Genomic DNA, 18,619 nt, shown 5'->3' on the forward strand with positions numbered 1-18,619 from the left:
ACTGTATAAATCCAAAGTGGGTTTTCTTATGTCACCCATAAAGTTCTGTGAAAGTTGGCACTAAAATTAAATGGAAAACTTTCATGTTAATGGACCCGCAAGGCTATTTACATCCTACTAGTTGATTCATCAGAGATAACCTCATTTAGCCCATTTTCAAGTTGGCATCTAGAGTGGAAAGCCATCTAGCCTAGGCTGGAGGTATCCGGAAAATGAGAGCCACCCTGCTGGTATCAGCTTTTAGTGTCCAGGGGAAATCTATTGACAGAGGCCTTTCTCATCCTAATAGCATTTTGAAATCATCTCTACTTGCCCATGTGATATAATGGACAGCATGTTCTTGTAGCACAAACGTTTGAAATCAAGTTCTAAAGAAGAATCATGATCAATGGTTGAGGGCTGTCTGAAAAAACATTTCTTTCATTCTCTTTTATAGCCGAAGGAGACCTCCTACAGACAATTGCATTCAGTGTTGAAATATCCAGTGACTAAGAGAGAGATCACCCAGGCAAGGGCTCAGCTCTACAAGTGCCAAAGATGCAAGTGCCAAAACCAGGATGTCTCTGAGTTGCTTTCTGTAGGGTGTAAGAACAAAGGCATCCCATGTGTCTCAAGAAACAAGAGTGGAAGTCATGATTTAGTTCCTCCTCTTCCTTTAAAAAAATGTGACTGAATAGGCAGCCAGATGTGTTCCAGGGCACTCCAGCTGACTCACTCTTACTGTTAACAGGCACTAGCAGTTCCAGGACACAAGGACTATGATAGAGGGGTTTGTTTGGTTTTCCAGAAAGAGATTCTGTTCTGTCCGATCTGTTTGCTCAATCTATTCTCTCATTCACGTGGGGTTGATGCGATTGACAATACACACCAACAAGCCAGTCTCTGAGGATTTTTGAGTTATTTCAGGAACTTTCTAACCTTCTGCTCTGTGTTTTTATAAAATGACGATCAGAAACTGAATCAGCAATTGGAGGAGTTGGAAATAGCTTCTATGTGACCATGTCCTATGTGTAATCAGGACATGATTCCCACACATCCCCATACCAAAATCCCTGCTTGTGTTTGAGAGGATTAGGTCATCAGAGGGGTGGCTCACTCCTTGATCTTTCCAATATATTATAATTTTATGAAATAATTGTTCTTGCAGTTTTCAATATTCCATGCCTTTAACTTGGATTTGCCCTAGAGATGGAAATTTCAGGCTCAAGAATTGACCTGGATTAAAATGCTAGTTGTACTACTTAGTAGCTGTGTGACCTTAGAAAAAGTACTTGACCTCTCTCTGTTTCAGTGTCTTAATCTGAAAAATGGACTCAATAATGGTGAGAAAAATGCATGTAAGGCGGAGCACATAGTTAGCATGAGAAATGCTAGCAATTATAATTTTAGGACCTTTATACTATTCTAGCATTTAGTTTCCTCTGACTTCACACTCAACTGGATAAAATATACATTTTGTTGAATACCGAAACAGTAAACTTGTGTGAATTTCTGTCTGCTGATGGTGGAGCTGATGGGAAGAGGACTGGGAGTTGATGGGGTGATATAACCTCTACTCAAGGAGGGGAATGTCCTTAAAGTGACCATGGAAGCCGGTTGGTTTGTTGTCAATTTCTGGAGTCCCATAGTTTAGTCTATACATTATTAAGAAGGATTTATATTTCAGGATGTCCTTCCTAGAAGCCTAACTGAAATTTTCTACTTGTCTCATGTTTTGTTCCCCATTTATGAAGACTTTGGCACTTTAAAAAAAATACGGAAACAATGACTATTTGAGAACAAGGTACCTTTTGCCAATACCTTAAAAAAAAAACCCAAATGCAATTTCTTCAGCCTTTTGTCTTAGACTCCAATTCTCTCTCTTTAAATCCCTTCCTCCTTGAGACTGACATGGCATCTGGGCCCTGCAGGAGTGCTAACCAAACCAGAACAGGAACAGGACTTAGGCACGGTACACTGGGAGCTCAGACAGTCAGGGAAGTAGACTCTGCTGTACACACAATGACTTCTCTCAATGAGGAAAAAAGCACCAGTCTCCATTACCAGACTCAAAATGCACTGGGTATGATATAGTGATATATTTGATATTATTAACACATAATCACAATAGACCTGGAACATTTTAATATTCAAGTTGTATTTGGCTTTTCCATTTCTGAATATTATTCATTCATTGGCTCACTCAACAGGTATTTATTGCATGTTAAAAACAAGGAAGTATGCTAGATTTTTCTATATGTGTCTGGCCCTAACTGGGTTATGAACCCTTTTAGAGCAGAGATATTGTACCTTTTTCATGTTTTATCTCAAGGTTTAGCCTGTCGAAGACATTCAACCAACACAGCAAATACGCACTTCATAAATGAAAAATGGGACGCAAGTTCTATGCTGCCTATGCATAACCAAATAACAAAATATTTAATCCCATATCTTGATCATCTTTAAACTTATAATTTAAGCAGAACATGAATGCAAATATCATTCCTATGATTAATATATGTCAGCAGTATTATTTCAGACCTTTCACTTGGATTAAATATATAACTTATATGCTATATAAAAATAAGAAAACTAGATCAATCTATAAAAACTTTTCAGGGAGTTTTTGGTGAAAATAGTAATTTAAAATAGGATTTCTCTCAGACCCAAATCCCCTTTCATAAAGCAAAAGGAAATGAGCAAAGAAATCTAAAAGTTTTTGGCACCAAACATTTTGATTCAATATGTTCTGCTGTAAAGTGTTTGGCCTTGTTTGAATTTTTATTGCTATATGTTCTCAGTCTATATTTAACTGTGAGAAACACAAATAAGAACGAATGAATGTGCAAAATGTTCTTTTTAAGTCACGGCAGTGAATTTGAGAAAACATATATTAAAGGAACACTTTGTGGTCTTAACTTGTGGCTCCTTTCCTGAGCCTCCCTTGGCCAGATACGATTTAATGTTTATTGAACTAAGGACTCAACTTACTTGGAATGAAATTCTTTAGGGCCTCTCAGAACCACCTCAGATAAGTCCCTTCCTTCACCATGATCTCAAATAAGGTTTCTTTTATGCTGTCTTTTTCACAGGTGAAATAAGGTCTAGTTAGAAAGTTTCATAATGGGGACATTCAATTCATCAATTCTTTCGTTGCTCAAATTAACTTTTTAAAAAATCAGTGTGTTCACTCTGGCATCAACTCAATCTCAGTCTGTAATCAGCCAACAATCTGTGCCTCATGAAGGTTGCCATCTTAACTGCCAGTTTCTTCCACCCATACTGTCTCCGTGGGGTAATACATTCTATTTGGTGCCTCTGCGTGAGCCCCTCAAATTTCCATCTGGCCAAAATAAACACTTCTTTTTCAATTCAGTCGCAACTTCTTGGCTGAGCAAGAGGACAGACTTGCCACAATGGATGATCTTTAAGATGCACCAAATCCCTATTCAAGGAACGGGTACAGATGGTGTGACCAACAGCTCTCTAGAGGATGGCTCATCTACAAAGTGGTTCGTGTCCAGCAGTGTTCCAACACCATTCTCTTGGTCTATACTTCAGTTCTTGAACCAATGTCGGTGTTGAGAACTCTATCACATTGATGGTAAAATATTCCATTCCCAAGGGCAGCATAACTCTGTGAAGATTAGACTTTTTATCAACCTCTGTCCACTGGTTAAACTGGGGCAAGTGTAACCAGGAGACAGCATGGGGAAATGGTTAAGTGCATGGGCTCTGGGGTCAGACTGGGTTCAATCCAGCCGCTGTTAACTTATTACCTGTGTCACCTCAGGCAGTTCCCAAATCCCTCCATGCCTCAGTTGCCCCATCAGTAAAATGGAGATAATATTAGTACTAGCCTTATGAGATTATTGTGAAGGTTAAATGAGATACCTGACACGTTTAGCATAGGGCTTGGCACATATTGACTAACAATGATTATTTTTAGGCAAGTCAGTAGACCAAGTTCCTTGTGCAGCATAAAGGAAGGTGAAGGGTAAATAACCAGATATGAAATTATTTCTCAAATAATTCCTTACTCTTTAAGTGTCTCATTTTTCACCCAGCTCAATCATCAAGCAAAAATGTTAAGGGAGATGAGGAGGTCTGTGAAACCACTCACTCATTTAAGTGTGGTCTCATTTCTTTGGGGCTCTTGACAGGATGTTTGTTTTTCTCTAACCCTCAGGGTCACTGGGGTTGAAATGAAGAATGTTATTGGGATAAGATGGCCAGTACCACTTTCTTGATAGCTAGATGTGGGCACTGTTCCTCTTGTTCATTTCTGGTTTATGTTTCTCTCTGTTCCAACACCTTCCCTTTTTCTCACTCCCACTTTGGTGAGATATCTTTGTCAACACGCAGAAGAGGCAGTCAGGCACACGTCTATGCATTATTCCAACTTAGGATGTTTATGCAAGAAGAAAGCCAACCAGAGTGGTGGGGTTCCTGCATCCCTGCAACCCCAGGGGCACACGTGATTCTGAGTAGCCAGGGGAGGGAGGGGGGCTCTCACCGGTTGCTCTCTCGGGGTTGTTGCACATGAAGCACTGCCACGCTCCTGCTGCTTCACTGAAGCCAAACACGTCGAAGAACCTCACTTCTTCCAGATGGAGCTGAACCTGGTCCAGATCCTGTTTCAGGAACACAAAGCACAAAGAACATGAGTGTGTCTGCCTGCCACGCAGCACTCTGAGGCTGGGCAAAAGGGAAGTGGACACAGGACAGCCAGGGCTCAGATTCAGGGCTTCTGACATGGAGGGAGCATGGGGTAAACCTCTCATGGCCCATCTTAGAAAAGAGCAGCCAGTTCAAACTCTTCCAAGAGAGTTCTTGCTCTTAAACACAGAGGGTGGCCAGCATGGGTCTCAGGACTGCTCTCTGAGGGAGTGCCAAGTCAGAGCCTGAAGTGGCCCAGAATTTTCATGCATCTAACCACAGCTCCAGAATTTCTAAAAAGCTGGGATATTCAAGTGGCAATGCTGTCAAAATGAATGCTTCTGGGGATTTGTCTTTTATTTACACTTTACATGGAATTGAGAATCAATTATCCATATCAAAAACTTACTTTTATTAGGTTGGCTTCACAGGGGGCTGATGGAAATGTGTAGGGGTGTTTAATCCCTTAGCCCTTGGCTCCAGTCCTGCTTTAGTTTCATACTTTATCTTAAAATTGGATGTAAACTCTGCATTTTCTAGTCCATAATATGGCTGCATTGGTTTTAATGGAAAATAATGCCCTAATCCGTAAATTAATTAACTTTCCCCCTCTAAATGGTTGAGTGGAAATGACACGCTGAGAAGACCACCCTGTTTTATGTGCCCTGTGGCATCCTGCCAAAGTGTTCCTATTTAAGAGGCACAGGAGAGAGGTTCCATTACACCGTAAATGGATGGAAAACTATTAGCCTAACCAAATTAAACAGCCCTACTGTCCTCCCGAGGCTCTCCTATTATGTAAATGACTTGTAGCCTCTGCTCTAGGGTGGCCAGAACTGCACTCTTACAAAGTTGCTTTCCTAAGAGGGATTTATTGTCTTTGCTGGCCTCACACATGCCTAGTTGACTTATCTGTTTGTCGTCTATTGAGCTGTGATTGTATTTCCTTGCCTCTGGTCCGCGCTCTCATCTTGCACCCATAGTAACAGCTCTCAGCATGCCCAAGAGCCAGGGGATGGAGGCACTGTTAGCACTGCTTATGGTGGATCTAAAATAGGGAAGACCCTGAAGCCCTCGGGTCTGCTTTTCTTGACACAGGAGAGAGGTATGCTGAACTCAGCTCCTTCAGAGCAGAAACACGTCTACTGCATTCACAACTTGTATCCCCAGCATCTAGTCCAACAGCAAGAATGGAGGAACATCACTGGTTTGCAGACCCTGTGAAAAGTTTCTCAATGAACTATATGAACAGTATTATGAAAATTTAAAGGGGATTTGTTCTGTAGAACATTTACATTCACTGGGACAAAAACCCAATGAAGGCAGGGACGTTGTTTTATTGGCTACTATAATGTTAGCACCAAAGACATGCAAGCATTAAATAATTATTTGTGGGATAATGAAAAGCATAAACTGGGACTAGAAATGAATACCTCTCAGTACCCTTTATTAAGACATTTATGGTTTGTATTCTGGGATTGGACATGTTGGAGGCTCACAATGCTGAATACAGTTTTTTGAGTTGTTAACCTTTAATATCATATTTTAGGTATTCCAACGGACACTGTTTATAAAGAAATGTTTTTAAAAAATGATTTTGAATGTGTTCAATAGAAAAAAAGGAGGTTTTTAAAAAAGCATATTTCCAAGATAAAGACTGAAGAAGCACCTGGGAGTCTTATAGGTTTCAAAGGATGAAATCCATATTAAAATTTATGGGGCAAAAGCAGATGTTCATAAATATCAGTTTCAAAACTGCTAAGTCTCTGAAGTCTATACTTGGCCATCGGTATGCATATCGTTTCTCTCTTTCCCACACAATTAAGGATCAATTTTTCATTCACCACAAGCACTGCTAGCAAACAAAGTAGTTAAACTAATACTTCAGGGTTCCTTTATTTTTCCTGTTGTGAGACCAGAAATATCCCAGGTTGTTGCTCATAATTCACATTTGTGTTGGCAAAAAGTTACTTTCAAAGTTTAAGACAGATGGCAAGTAACATCCCAGTGTTCAAGTTCTTGAGTCAAAAGCAGATTTACTTCAGAGGATTTAAGTGTTGTGCAAAGGGGACTGAGTGAGGAAGGTAGATGGTAATTCTATGAACTGCTGAAGTTGGTAGTGACAGTCAACTTTGAATAGACAGACAAACGAAACAAAGGTAATTCCAAATACTGGTGGAAAATCAAAGCAAAATAAATCACAAAACAAGCAAACACAAGCCATTCAACTAACGATACTTAAATTTTTGGAATTTTGATTTCTTCAGTGTGCTTGAGGTCGTTATTTCTCTCTCCTACTTATTTTCTTTACCCTGCTGTGTCCTATAGCTTCCCCAGGCCTTGCCTAGGATTTGTGATGTGCTAAGTGGGCTTCCCTGGTAGTTCAGACCCTAAAGAATCCACCAGCAATGTGGAAGACCTAGGTTCAATCCCTGGGTTGGGAAGATTCCCCTGGAAGAGGGCATGGCAACCCACTCCAGTATTTTTGCCTGGAGAATCTCATGGACAGAGGAGCCTGGTGGGCTACAGTCCATGGGGTCGCAAAGAATCAGACAAGACTGAGTGGCTAAGCACAGCACAATAAGATGCTTCAGTTGTGACCGACCAACTGTCTGAGACCCTGTGGACTATAGCCTGCCAGGCTGCTCTGTCCATGGGATTCTCCAGGCAAGAATACAGGAGTGGGTTGCCATTTCCTTTTCCAGGGGATCGTCCCAACCGAGGGATTGAACCCGTCGCATTGGTAGACGAGTTCTTTACCACCGGCACCACCTGGGAAGCCCAGGATTTGCTATATGGCTTCTTCTTCTTTTTTTTTTTTTAAGACAAGAGAACCAAAATTGATGTGCTTAAAGAACTGCAACCTTCATTCAAGACAACTAGCCTCTAGAAGAGTAACAAAAACCATTTATATCTACATAGGGTCACTCCTTACAAATTTCTGTTCAATGGCAGAACAGACCATTCTGTTCACACCAATCATCTGTGGTAGACAGATCCTAGGGTGACCTTTTAATAATTCCCATCTCCTGGTGTTCATCTCTTTGAATAACCCCTTTCTCTTAAGTGTGGGAAAGACCTGTAACTTGTTTTTAACCAAGAATATGGCAATGGTGATAGGATATTAATCTCGTGATTATATTATTATGTATCCCTGCTCGCCCTCTCCCCCAAAACACATACACACACAAAAAAACCAATCTTGCCAGTGAATGCAGAGAGAAACTCCCCTGCTGGCCTTGAAGAAGAAAGCTGCCATGTTGTGAACTGCCCATGGAGAGGGCCCTGTGGATGGGAACTGTGGGTGACTGCTAGGACCCAGTGGCGGTCTTCAGGCAACAGCCAGTAACAGAGCCAGTCCTTCAGTCCTACGACCCTCCACCAAATTTCTCCCAGCACCCTGAGCAAGCCTGAAAGCTGACCCTTTCTATTCGATGAGAAACAGCTCTCCAAATGAGAACACAGCCCGGCCAATACCTTGATTGCAGCCTTGTGAGACCGTGAGTGCAGGACCCAGCGACGTCACAAGCAGACTCCTGACTCAAACTGTGAGATAGCAAATACATGCTCTTTTAAGCTGCTAGGTTTGTGGTAATTTCTTATCCAGTCTTAGGCATCAATACCTAGACTGCATTGTGAAGAAGAGGAGAAGATGACAGTCTTGGCCAATTTTCAATGAAAATGATGCTTCTACTTAGAGGGGTCACATTGTTTCAAGTACACGCCAGATCAGTCCTCAATAAAACTCAAAAAATATTGAAGTCTGTATTATTTCTGTTGACTTAAATAAAAAGATACATAATCATAGTAAACATGCACTGAGAAGGATTTTCCTGAAAGTCACTGTCTAATTCAAGAGGGATAAAAGCCCATGGAGGGAAAAATGATGTTTCTGAACAGCTGATTAAGTGAATATTTCTCCAGGTTTAGGGAAAAAAAAAAAAAAAAAACCCTAATGGGAGTAGGAATTTGGAAAACCATATAAAAAGTCTTTTGTGATGCTCCCTAGAGGAAAACTACACCAGCCAGTTTGAAAAGATGAGTGGATATTTACAACATTGTTTTGATGACAGTGACAGCATGAGTTAATGCTATGGATTCTGTAAAAGTGCAAAGTGGCCTGTCCATCGTATAATGTGGTCTGTGTACTGTGAGAGGGTGTTGGGAAACAATTGTCCAGAAATCAGTGAAAGCATACATCTGGAAGAACTCTGGGTGCTGGCACGTTTAAATTCTGTTCTAACAGTATTTTTGCACAGATACGAACACAGGATTGCCTCATGTGCTCTATGTGCTTATGGTTAATAGGATCAACTCTGGGCACATACTTTGAGCATGTTTTAAGAAATGTAAAGGGTTATTTTTAAAACAGTCTTCAATATTTTCACATAATAGTAATGGTGTATGTCTTTATGGTTATTTCTATTGTACATGTTCTAACTATATGGAGTTCAGGGTGTGAAATAAACTTATTGAGGGAAGAAAATTAATGGTTCACCTCTATATTGTTCATCTTTATACTACTTATGTTTTCCTACATTCTGTAGGCAAACTGTCTTGTAAGAAACACTGTATGTTGAATGGACAAACTAGCAAAAGAGACACTAAAGAATATTTATGCTCTAATTTTTAAAATTTATTTCAATTTCTGAGAAACATCTCTGTTGAATTCAAGTCACATCCCTTAGTATTAAGAGCACCTGTTGTCAGGAACCAAGGATATATAGAGGTAAGAGACACAGCCTGTATGCTAAGGACGTAAGGTAATCCATTGGGTTCACAGTATTTCTCACAGAGGGAAACTGGAATGCACCTTTATTTGTGTTTGGATGAGGTTATTATTAATCTTCTGATGTGACTTTTTTGGCTCTCAACTGGATTAAAGCTCCTTAATAAGAAGACTGATTTCTACATTGTTTTGTAGCTTATGAAATTAATTAGTATAGCACTTTGCCTATAGGAGCTATTCAATGAATTTTCTAGATTTTTGTTAATTAAGACACATATCAACAGTAGCATTTAGATTTTCAGTTTTCAAGTCTATTCAGCATGACCAGTAAGCCCTTTTAGAATACTTATTTTAAAAATAAGTATTATTTTTATTATCTCTATGCATATTAAAAGACACTTGCTCCTTGGAAGAAAAGCTATGACAAACCTAGACAGTGTATTAAAAAAAGAGACATCACTTTGCCAACAATGGTCTGTCTAGCCAAAAATGTGGTTTTTCCACTCATGTATGGATGAGAGTTGGACCATAAAGAAGGCTGAGTGTGGAAGAACTGATGCTTTCAAACTGTGGTGTTGGAGAAGACTCTTGAGAATCACTTGGACAGCAAGGAGATCAAACCAGTCAATCCTAAATGAAATCAACCCTGAATATTGATTGGAAGGACTGATGCTGAAGCTGAAGCTCCAATACTTTGGCCAGCTGATGCAAAGAGCCAACTTACTGGAAGACTCTGATTCCGGGAAAGATTGAGAGCAGGAGGAGAAGGGGGTGACAGGATGAGATGGTTAGATGGCATCACCAACTCAATGGACATGAGTTTGAGCAAACTCTGGGAGATAGAGAAGAACAAGGAAGCCTGGCATGCTGTAGTCCAAGGGGTTGCAAAGAGTGGGACATGATTAAGTGGCTGAACAACACCTATGCATATTATAGGAATTCATTTTATCTAATATTATAAAACAAGCTTTTAGAATAAAATGTAGTATTTGAAGGAGAATGCCTGAATCCATCAATATAGCATGTTGCCTGCTTGTTCTCAAGAACTTCAGCTTTTCTGGATCTCCAGTTCTCAGGAGGTACTGTCATCAGGAATCCCTGGAAAACCTGTTACAAACATCAGATACAGGTCTGCCTCTGAAGCCTAACCTTATAAAGTGTGAGTTTGGGCCTGGTAAGGTGCATTTCTAAACAAGCTCCCTAAGCTATTCTGACATGCACTGATGGGAAAATTAATCCTACACTCCTGGGAATAGATGCGAGGATGGCTGATTTGTCTCCACTAATTGGTATTTGAGGAATTTGTCAATCCTCGTGTGCATATGTTCATACTTTCCCACAATACTTTGGTTTCATATGACAAAATACATAATCTGGTTGCAAGAGTAAAATGTTCATTCTTGATAATCAGAGACTTTTTCATTCCAAATTTTGCAATATGGAAGGAAGAGTTGAGGCATGAATGCTGAACTTGTTGTGATTCATTTGAGACTTGGCGGGAGGTTGAGATGTGTGGGGAGGGAGGTGTGCAATGTCTGGAAGACTGAGCACAGGCAGCCAGGGTGCTGACCTTGAGGTCTCATAGTGTGTTCCAGTATTCAACACGGACGTCCCATATGTGCTATGTCCCATCGCCTCTCCTTTTTCCATCCCCGTTAGGAAAAGAACTCTAAGTACACATGAGTATTTGAGGTCAAAGTGGCAAGCTTTTTACTATTACTATAGATCATGAAACAGACTTGACTTTCTTCTTATTTTTTTGAATCCCAGAGTGTTGGGAAGAACTGAACTGTTTCCTAGCAAGTAGTGACAGTTCTATAGTTCTGGCTCAAACTGGCTGGAAGAAAGCATTCATGTTTGATTTATTTAAGAGAGTTTTTTTAAAAAAGAATTCTTTCATTCAAGAACCAATAAATATGACGGGATATTTGTTTTGCCTCAGAAAATCAAATTTTCACACTCATCTAACAACTGTAAAAAAGTAATTTTTTTAAGCTACAGAAAGGTGGCAGTAAACATGACAAGAATTTAAAAAAAGTAAACTTTTATGGAAAGTAAATATAAGCCCATGGATTGAGTCAAAATGAAGGTGGCAAACTGGGTGAAGAGGCTTCATAAATGTTTGATAAACCCATAATTAATTTATTTCAGAATCCAATTTCTTTTAAACTTTAGTCCATTAAAAGCAAAGTATCTACTTCCAGAGTGAAAGCAAGGGCAAAAGACTACCACTGTTCAAGTGTCAAGAAAATGTTGGCATATCTACAGAGTGTCAGAGCGAACATAATCACTAGAACTATTATCAGTGAAAGCCCACCTTACCACAGAATCTCCTTTCATATTGGAAAGCAAATAATTACAGTGATTTTTTTTGTTTCCTAATCAATGATTGCTACCTGTATTTAACAATTACGTATTGAGCATCCAGGACTACTATGTATTACCATGTGGTACCAGACCACAGAGGGTGCTAATGTGGAAAAACTCATTGGGCAGGCTTTCTTTTTCCTCATTTGGAATCCATTAGTGAGATAACCATACTCCTCAGCCCTGTATGCTATTTTGTTAGGGCATGAGGTCCTTCTCATGTCTTGATTTTCCTCCTTCAAGGACGTCCTTGGTGGTCCAGTGGCTAAGACTGTGTTCCAATGCAAGGGACCTGAGTTCAATCCCTGCTCAGGAAACTAGATTCCGCATGCCGCAGCTAAGGCCCAGTGCAATCAAATAAACACATACATTTAAAAAAATTTCCTCCTTTATTCCTGATATGCTCTCATTCTCAGACTGCTACTGCCTCCTCCCCTTTATATAAGTTCTCACTCTTGGGAGTTTGATATATGTCTTTGAATAGATACGAATTCCTGAAAAATAGGTAGCACTGTTTAAGGTATTTGTAGTTTTCACAAACATGTTATTCTGTAGACTACATTCTGTTTTTCACTTACTTCACTCAAGGTCTCTACATGGTTTGTATGTGTATTTAGTTTTTTGCTCTACTGCTGCAATGTGATTTCCTGGTACATCTTCACCATCTACCACATTTTATCTCACCATTCTCCTGGGAATGGGTGTCAAGGGGGCCTCTGTCTGCACCTAGACAGACCATGCAGTAATGCATATTCTCATCATATCTGTCTCCTTGTGGACATGAGCAAGCATTTTTATGAGATAATCATTTAGGAGTGAAATTGCTGGATTACAGGGCATATGTAAGAATACAGAGAAAATGTTTTTATGGTTCTGCACAGTTTGGGCTTTCTGAGAAAATTTTTACTGAAACTTAGGACCTGGGCTCAAAGGACAAGCTTCAGAAGTTAACTCATAACTAATCAGAAAGTGAAAGACTATCCAGAGGAACTTATCTTCCCAGATGTATGTGTGTGTTCACATTTCAAGGTGGGCATAAGACCTAGGATTTGGAGACATTCCTGGTTTATCAAGCTGGAGACACAAGTCTCACTCTCCACTGGAACGATTTATCTGCATCCCAAAAGGTAAGAGTAAGAACCCAGAATCCTTTCCAAGGAGAAAAGATTTTTCTCCCTTTCTTTCAGAAGAGTGGAGGTGCTGTTCATCGCCTATACAAATATCCAGATTCATATTTTCAGGGTTCCTTACCTATAATACCCTGGTGGCTCAGACAGTAAAGAATCTGCCTGCAATTCAGTAGGCCTGGGTTTGATCCCTGGTTTGGGAAGATCCCCTGGAGAAGGAAATGGCAACTGACTACAGTACTCTTGCCTGGAGAATCCCATGGACAGAGGAGCCTGGTGAGCTACAGTCCATGGAGTCGCAAAGAGTTGAACATGATTTAGCGACTAACGTTTTCCTTTCCTTTTACCTATAATACAGATGCTGCTATGTGTAGGATGACTTTTGGTTTTCATCATGTTGCATGAGGGTAAGAAACTGAGGCAAAGGAGAACCCGTGAGGTTATTTGCTATAAATAATAATCTCTGCTCCAGAAACCTTGTCTTCAAGAGACATTAAAAAGTTAACGTTGCACATATCTTTAATTTCACTAGGTTCTGATAAACTGCTCTTCAGGTTGGCTGTCCAGTTTACATTCCCACCAGCACAGTATGAAGAATTTCTTTTCCACATCACAATGGAAGGTCTTCCAACACTCTGAAGTTTTTCGAGGAATTACCATCCAGCAGCCCTTTCTCATGCGTGAAATAGGCCATGCTTGCAGTGACCACAGTCATCGTGGTTTGATTGCAAAATGGGCTGGCAACCGTCTCCAGTCACTTCTTAAACCGTAGGGAAAATCAACCGCACTTCTGCAGAAAACACTGTGTGTTTCTCTATCTTTACATGCCGCTGTCATCAGAGGCATTCCGGTTTCCGGGGATCAGATCACTCTTTCTAGGCACAATTATTGTAATATGCTAAATGCATATCAGAGGATGAGATGGTTGGATGGCATCACCGACTCAGTGGACATGAGTCTGACCAAACTCTGGGAGATGGTGAAGGACAGGGAAGCCTGGTGTGCTGCAGTCCATGGAGTCGCAAAGAGTCGGACACAACTTAGCAACTGAACAACAACAATGCATATCGACATTTGACCAGGGTCTAGTTTTACTTTAAGAATGATCATTTTGTTGACATGTTTACTACTTGGGGGCTTCCCTTGTGTCTCAGCTGGTAAAGAATCCTCCTGCAATACAGGAGACCTGGGTTCAATCCCTGGGTTGGGAAGATCCCCTGGAGAAGGGAAAGGCTACCCACTCCAGTATTCTGGCCTAGAGAATTCCATGGACAGTCAATGGGGTCGCAAAGAGTTGGACATGACTGAGCGGCTTTCACTTTACTACCTGGAACAGTGACGAAGGAGATAAAACTGAGTCTATCACGGACTTAACGAGAAGGTACTGCTTCCCATGATATGGGAACTTCAGATGTCTCCATTTGTCTTTCAACAGATACAGCACAGTGCTAAGCATTGGTATAAAGTAGTAGAGATCAAGGCAGTCATGGTAAGTTGAACTACCCAGTTGAATTATCCCTCAGTAGAGAAAGGGATAAAGCAAACTCTGGCCTTTTTACACAATGAAAAATTCCACAGATATTAAAAGGAATGAGCTAGATCTACATGTATGAACAGATATATTTTCAAGACATAAATAACATATTGCAAAAGATAAATGCATATGGTAAAATTTAAAAACAATGTGCTTAGTCGTGTCCAACTCTTTGCAACTCTATGGACTGTAGCCTGCCAGGGTCCTCTGTCCGTGGGATTCTTCAGGCAAGAATACTGGAGTGGATTGCCATTCCCTTATCTAGAGGATCTTCCTAACCCATGGATTGAACCCTGGTCTCTTGCACTGCAGGTGTATTCTTTACTGTCTGAGGCACCATGGAAATAATACACACCAACCTCAGGAAAGTATTTGCAGTATTTCCTTTTCATAAAGGGAAATATTTGAAGTAAATATGGAAAGAAATGTAAACATCTCTTCTATCTCTTGGTAGGAATGGATATTATCTTTCTGTGCTTCCCTGAATGTCAGTTATTTCATAACTTGATAAAAAATAAAAGTGAGGCAGAGAATACAGTTCAGTGAATCAAAGAGACTGGCAGGGATTAGGATCTGTGAGGAAGAAAGGTTCTGCATGTGTGGGGGAGATTCCTTGATACCCCTCAAATCCCTCATAGAGGGATCTCATCATCTAGCTTGTGTAAGGCTGGCCTTGGTGGTGAAGGTTGTTAAAGGACCATTGATTCCTCCTGATTTTTTGCATCCATTCTTGTTGGGGGGCTCCACATGAAAGCTTCTTTTAATCTAGCTCTTCAAACTCAGAGACAAAGACATGAAATGCAAAGTGCTTGAAACAGGTTCTACTCTTTTGTTTTAGAAAACAAACCAAATCTAAATCACTGGATGGATTAAATGACAGAAGTGAAACTTAGAAATAAGGTCTTTTCTGCACAGTGGGATGGTATAAAGAAGGCAGGTTTCGGAGCCAGAAGATCTGAGTTTGAGCCCTACTACTGTCACTCACTGGCAATTCTTGGGAAATATCTTAATTTCTAGGCTTTTTCAATGTACTTCTCAGCCTGTACAAGGACTGTGATCCTTAAGCTGCTCCCTTCAGAGAGCACAAATCAATTCAGCGTAATTCCGCTACTTTGTAAACTATTGAGAAATAATACAAAGTAGTGATAATGATGATGATATGAACAAAGTAAGATAAGCTCCTTTTTATGCATGTAAAACAGTGGGTTTTTTTGCCTCTTAGCTAGATAAATATATGTAAATCTTTTTGAAATGAATGGCTTTTTAAAGAAACATTGATGTTAGGTGCCTGAAAAACATATTTCATTTTCTAAAAGCAAGTAACATATTTATCTGCCTGTTTTTGTTAGCTTGTTGTCAAACCTAGGAGTATAGAGTGTAATGAGATGCAAACATAAAAAGATGCAATGCAATGTGACCATCTGAAAGGGGAGGCAGGTAATGACATGTGCGTGCCTGATGGGGCCATAATGAGATGTACAAATAGAAATGCACATAGAAATGTGCCTGGGCAGTGGTGTAATGAGATGCATAAATGATTGGGTGTAAAGATAAAGGCATTTGGGGGGCTGTAATGTGATTTATAAATGGAAGCATTAAATGGGGGAGGGTAGAAAGGGTAGGTTGTGATAAGCAGCAGAGAGAAAGAATGCAGTGCCATGCATGAATGGAGGAACTAACAGCATGTGCATGATGAGGGTGTAATGAGATAAAAATGAAATGGCATAATGAGGTTCACAGATGGAGGGATGTAATGAGCTGTGCAGAAAGGAGGTAATAATGACAAGCATAAAAGGAGGAATTTAATACTATGAATAAAGAAACGGGTGTACGAAGATGTGAGGACTGAAAGGGGGAACAGAAAAAAAAGAGGACCTGGGTGAAGAAATGCAAAATAACAAGGTGGCAAATGGAGCACTCTAATGAGATGCTGAGATTAAAGGGTGCAGTGAGGTGTGCCCATTTAGGGAGTGATTAGACACACACATAGGTTTATAATGAGGTATCTGAGCCCTGCTCAGACATAGACCGTGGCACTCAGTATTTATGAAAGGGGTGAAAGTGGAACAAATGTAGAGCAGAGCCATAAATATATCTAAATTGTTACAAATCCAAAAAGAGAAAACTAAACAGGTGATTTCACCACAGTCTGGAAGTTTATGAAGTCATGGTTTTATAGGTGCTGTTTATGGAGCACTGACTCTGTGCCAGTGCTCTGCTGGGTGCTTAACTAACTAAATGCATCATCTCATTTTCCCTTCCTAGCAATCCTATGAGGTGAGTGAGTTTTAGAGAGGTTAACCAATTTGCACAGATTCCCAGAGCATGTTGGTGATAGAGATGTGATTCAAGCCAAGTCAACTGGATTCCAGTTGCCTTTGCCTCTTTTCTGGTGTTGTTGTAAGAGTAGACGGTGGGGTGTCCTGCCTCAGAATCTCCTGGATCATGTGTCTAAAATGCAGAGTCCCAGGCCCACCCAGCAAGTACCCCTTGCAAGACCTGTGGAGGCCCCAGGAACCTGCAAGCTCCCAAGCTCCCCTGGGAAGTCTGATGCACTGAGGCCTGAGAATTAGTGAAACCAGCCTTGGAATCAGGGTATTCTAATGGTTCCCATTAGCTCTGGGGAAAAACCATGAAGAAAGGGGCTCATGTGAAGTGTGGGCAGTTGGGTTGGCTACAAGGGGGCTGTACAAGGATTCACCAGATCCTGGAATGAAGCATCAGATGATACTATGGACTGTATTTAGCAGGACTTAAAAAAAAGGCTCCTTCCTCTCAGACTGGTATCCATTAAGAACACAAAATTATATTGAAAATAGTACAAAAATGCAAAGATGTACTGAAAATAATTAGATGCTAGGAAATATTTGTTTACTGAAATCATAAACACGAAGATTACTCCAGTCTGTGATCTCTAAGCAGAAGACAGTAATATGTTAGATCTAAAAGTTTGCCAATCTACATGCAACTTTGCTTAAAAAACAAAAAAAGCCAATAGGGCCACTGATTCTTCTTTCTTGATATGTCTAGTGTTAAGGTATCTAAATTGCTATGATTTTTTTACATTAAAAAATCCCAGAATTTAATCTAGAAATGAGTCTCAAACTTGGATGACAACTCACATTTTAGTGACACAGCCACAGATCTAAACGTTTTTAGAAGTATGTTTTGGAACTTTTTTTAGTGTATTCATGAACTGCACAAGGAAAAGTTTCATTACTTTAGTAATCTCCCAGATTTTAACTTGGAAACTATTATTCAATTTGAGTAGTCTCCTTTTTAAATTGGTTAAAAACTCAACATTCGAAAAACCAAGATCATGGCATCTGGTCCCATCACTTCATGGCAAATAGATGGGGAAAGAGTGGAAAAAGTGGCAGATTTTATTTTGTTGGGCTCCAAAATCACTGCAGATGGTGACTGCAGCCATGAAATTAAAAGACACTTGCTCCTTGGAAGAAAAGCTATGACAAAGCTAGATAGCATATTATAAAGCAGAGACATCACTTTGCTGACAAAGGTTCATACAATAAAAGTCATGGTTTTTCCAGTAGTCATGTACGGATGTGAGAGCTAGACCATAAAGAAGGCTGGTCCAACTTGCATCTCCTGCGACTTCTGCGTTGTAGGCAGGTTCTTTACCACTGAGCCACTGGAGAAGCCCAAATCTATGGATGTGAGAGCTGGACCATAAAAAAGGCTGAGTGCCAAAGAATTGATGCTTTCCAACTGTGGTGCTACAGAAGACTATTGAAAGTTCCTCAGACTCCAAGGAGATGAAACCAGTCAATCTTAAAGGAAATCAACCCTGAATATTCATTGGAAGGACTGATGCTGAAGCTGAAGCTCCAATACTTTGGCCACCTGATGCAAAGAGCTGACTCATGGGAGAAGACCCTGATGCTGGGAAAGATTGAGGGCAGGAGGAGAGGGCGATACAGGAGGAGATGGTTGGATGGCTTTACCAGCTCAATGGACATAAGTTTGACTCCAGGAGATAGTGAAAGACTGAGAAGCCCAGCGTGCTTCAGTCCACGGTGTCATCAGACACGACTTAATGACTGAACAAAAACAAGTCTCCTTTTATAACAGACTGAGTCCTGGATACAGTTTTGACTTTTGTGAAAATAAAGCTCATTTTCAAAAGATGAAAGCTTTGTTATTCATTTTGCTGAGAGGGGTCTTGCAGAGGAAGCACAGTAAGATAATACTAGTTTCCGTTTA

General features: G+C 40.3%; 1 protein-coding gene across 5 annotated transcripts in view; it reads right to left on the reverse strand.

Annotated features, from left to right (window-relative positions):
• Window positions 1-18,619, reverse strand: part of VEPH1 (ventricular zone expressed PH domain containing 1) — a 320,038-nt gene that overhangs the window by 78,872 nt on the left and 222,547 nt on the right. For all 5 annotated transcript variants that reach the window (XM_043874509.1, XM_043874507.1, XM_043874506.1 and 2 more), the window contains exon 12: window positions 4,496-4,613. In XM_043874509.1, the coding sequence (XP_043730444.1) occupies window positions 4,496-4,613 (118 nt within the window). The remainder of the gene's footprint in view (window positions 1-4,495; window positions 4,614-18,619) is intronic.

The sequence above is a fragment of the Cervus elaphus genome, chromosome 19 (assembly GCF_910594005.1).
Source record: "Cervus elaphus chromosome 19, mCerEla1.1, whole genome shotgun sequence".
NCBI classification, from domain to species: domain Eukaryota; kingdom Metazoa; phylum Chordata; class Mammalia; order Artiodactyla; family Cervidae; genus Cervus; species Cervus elaphus.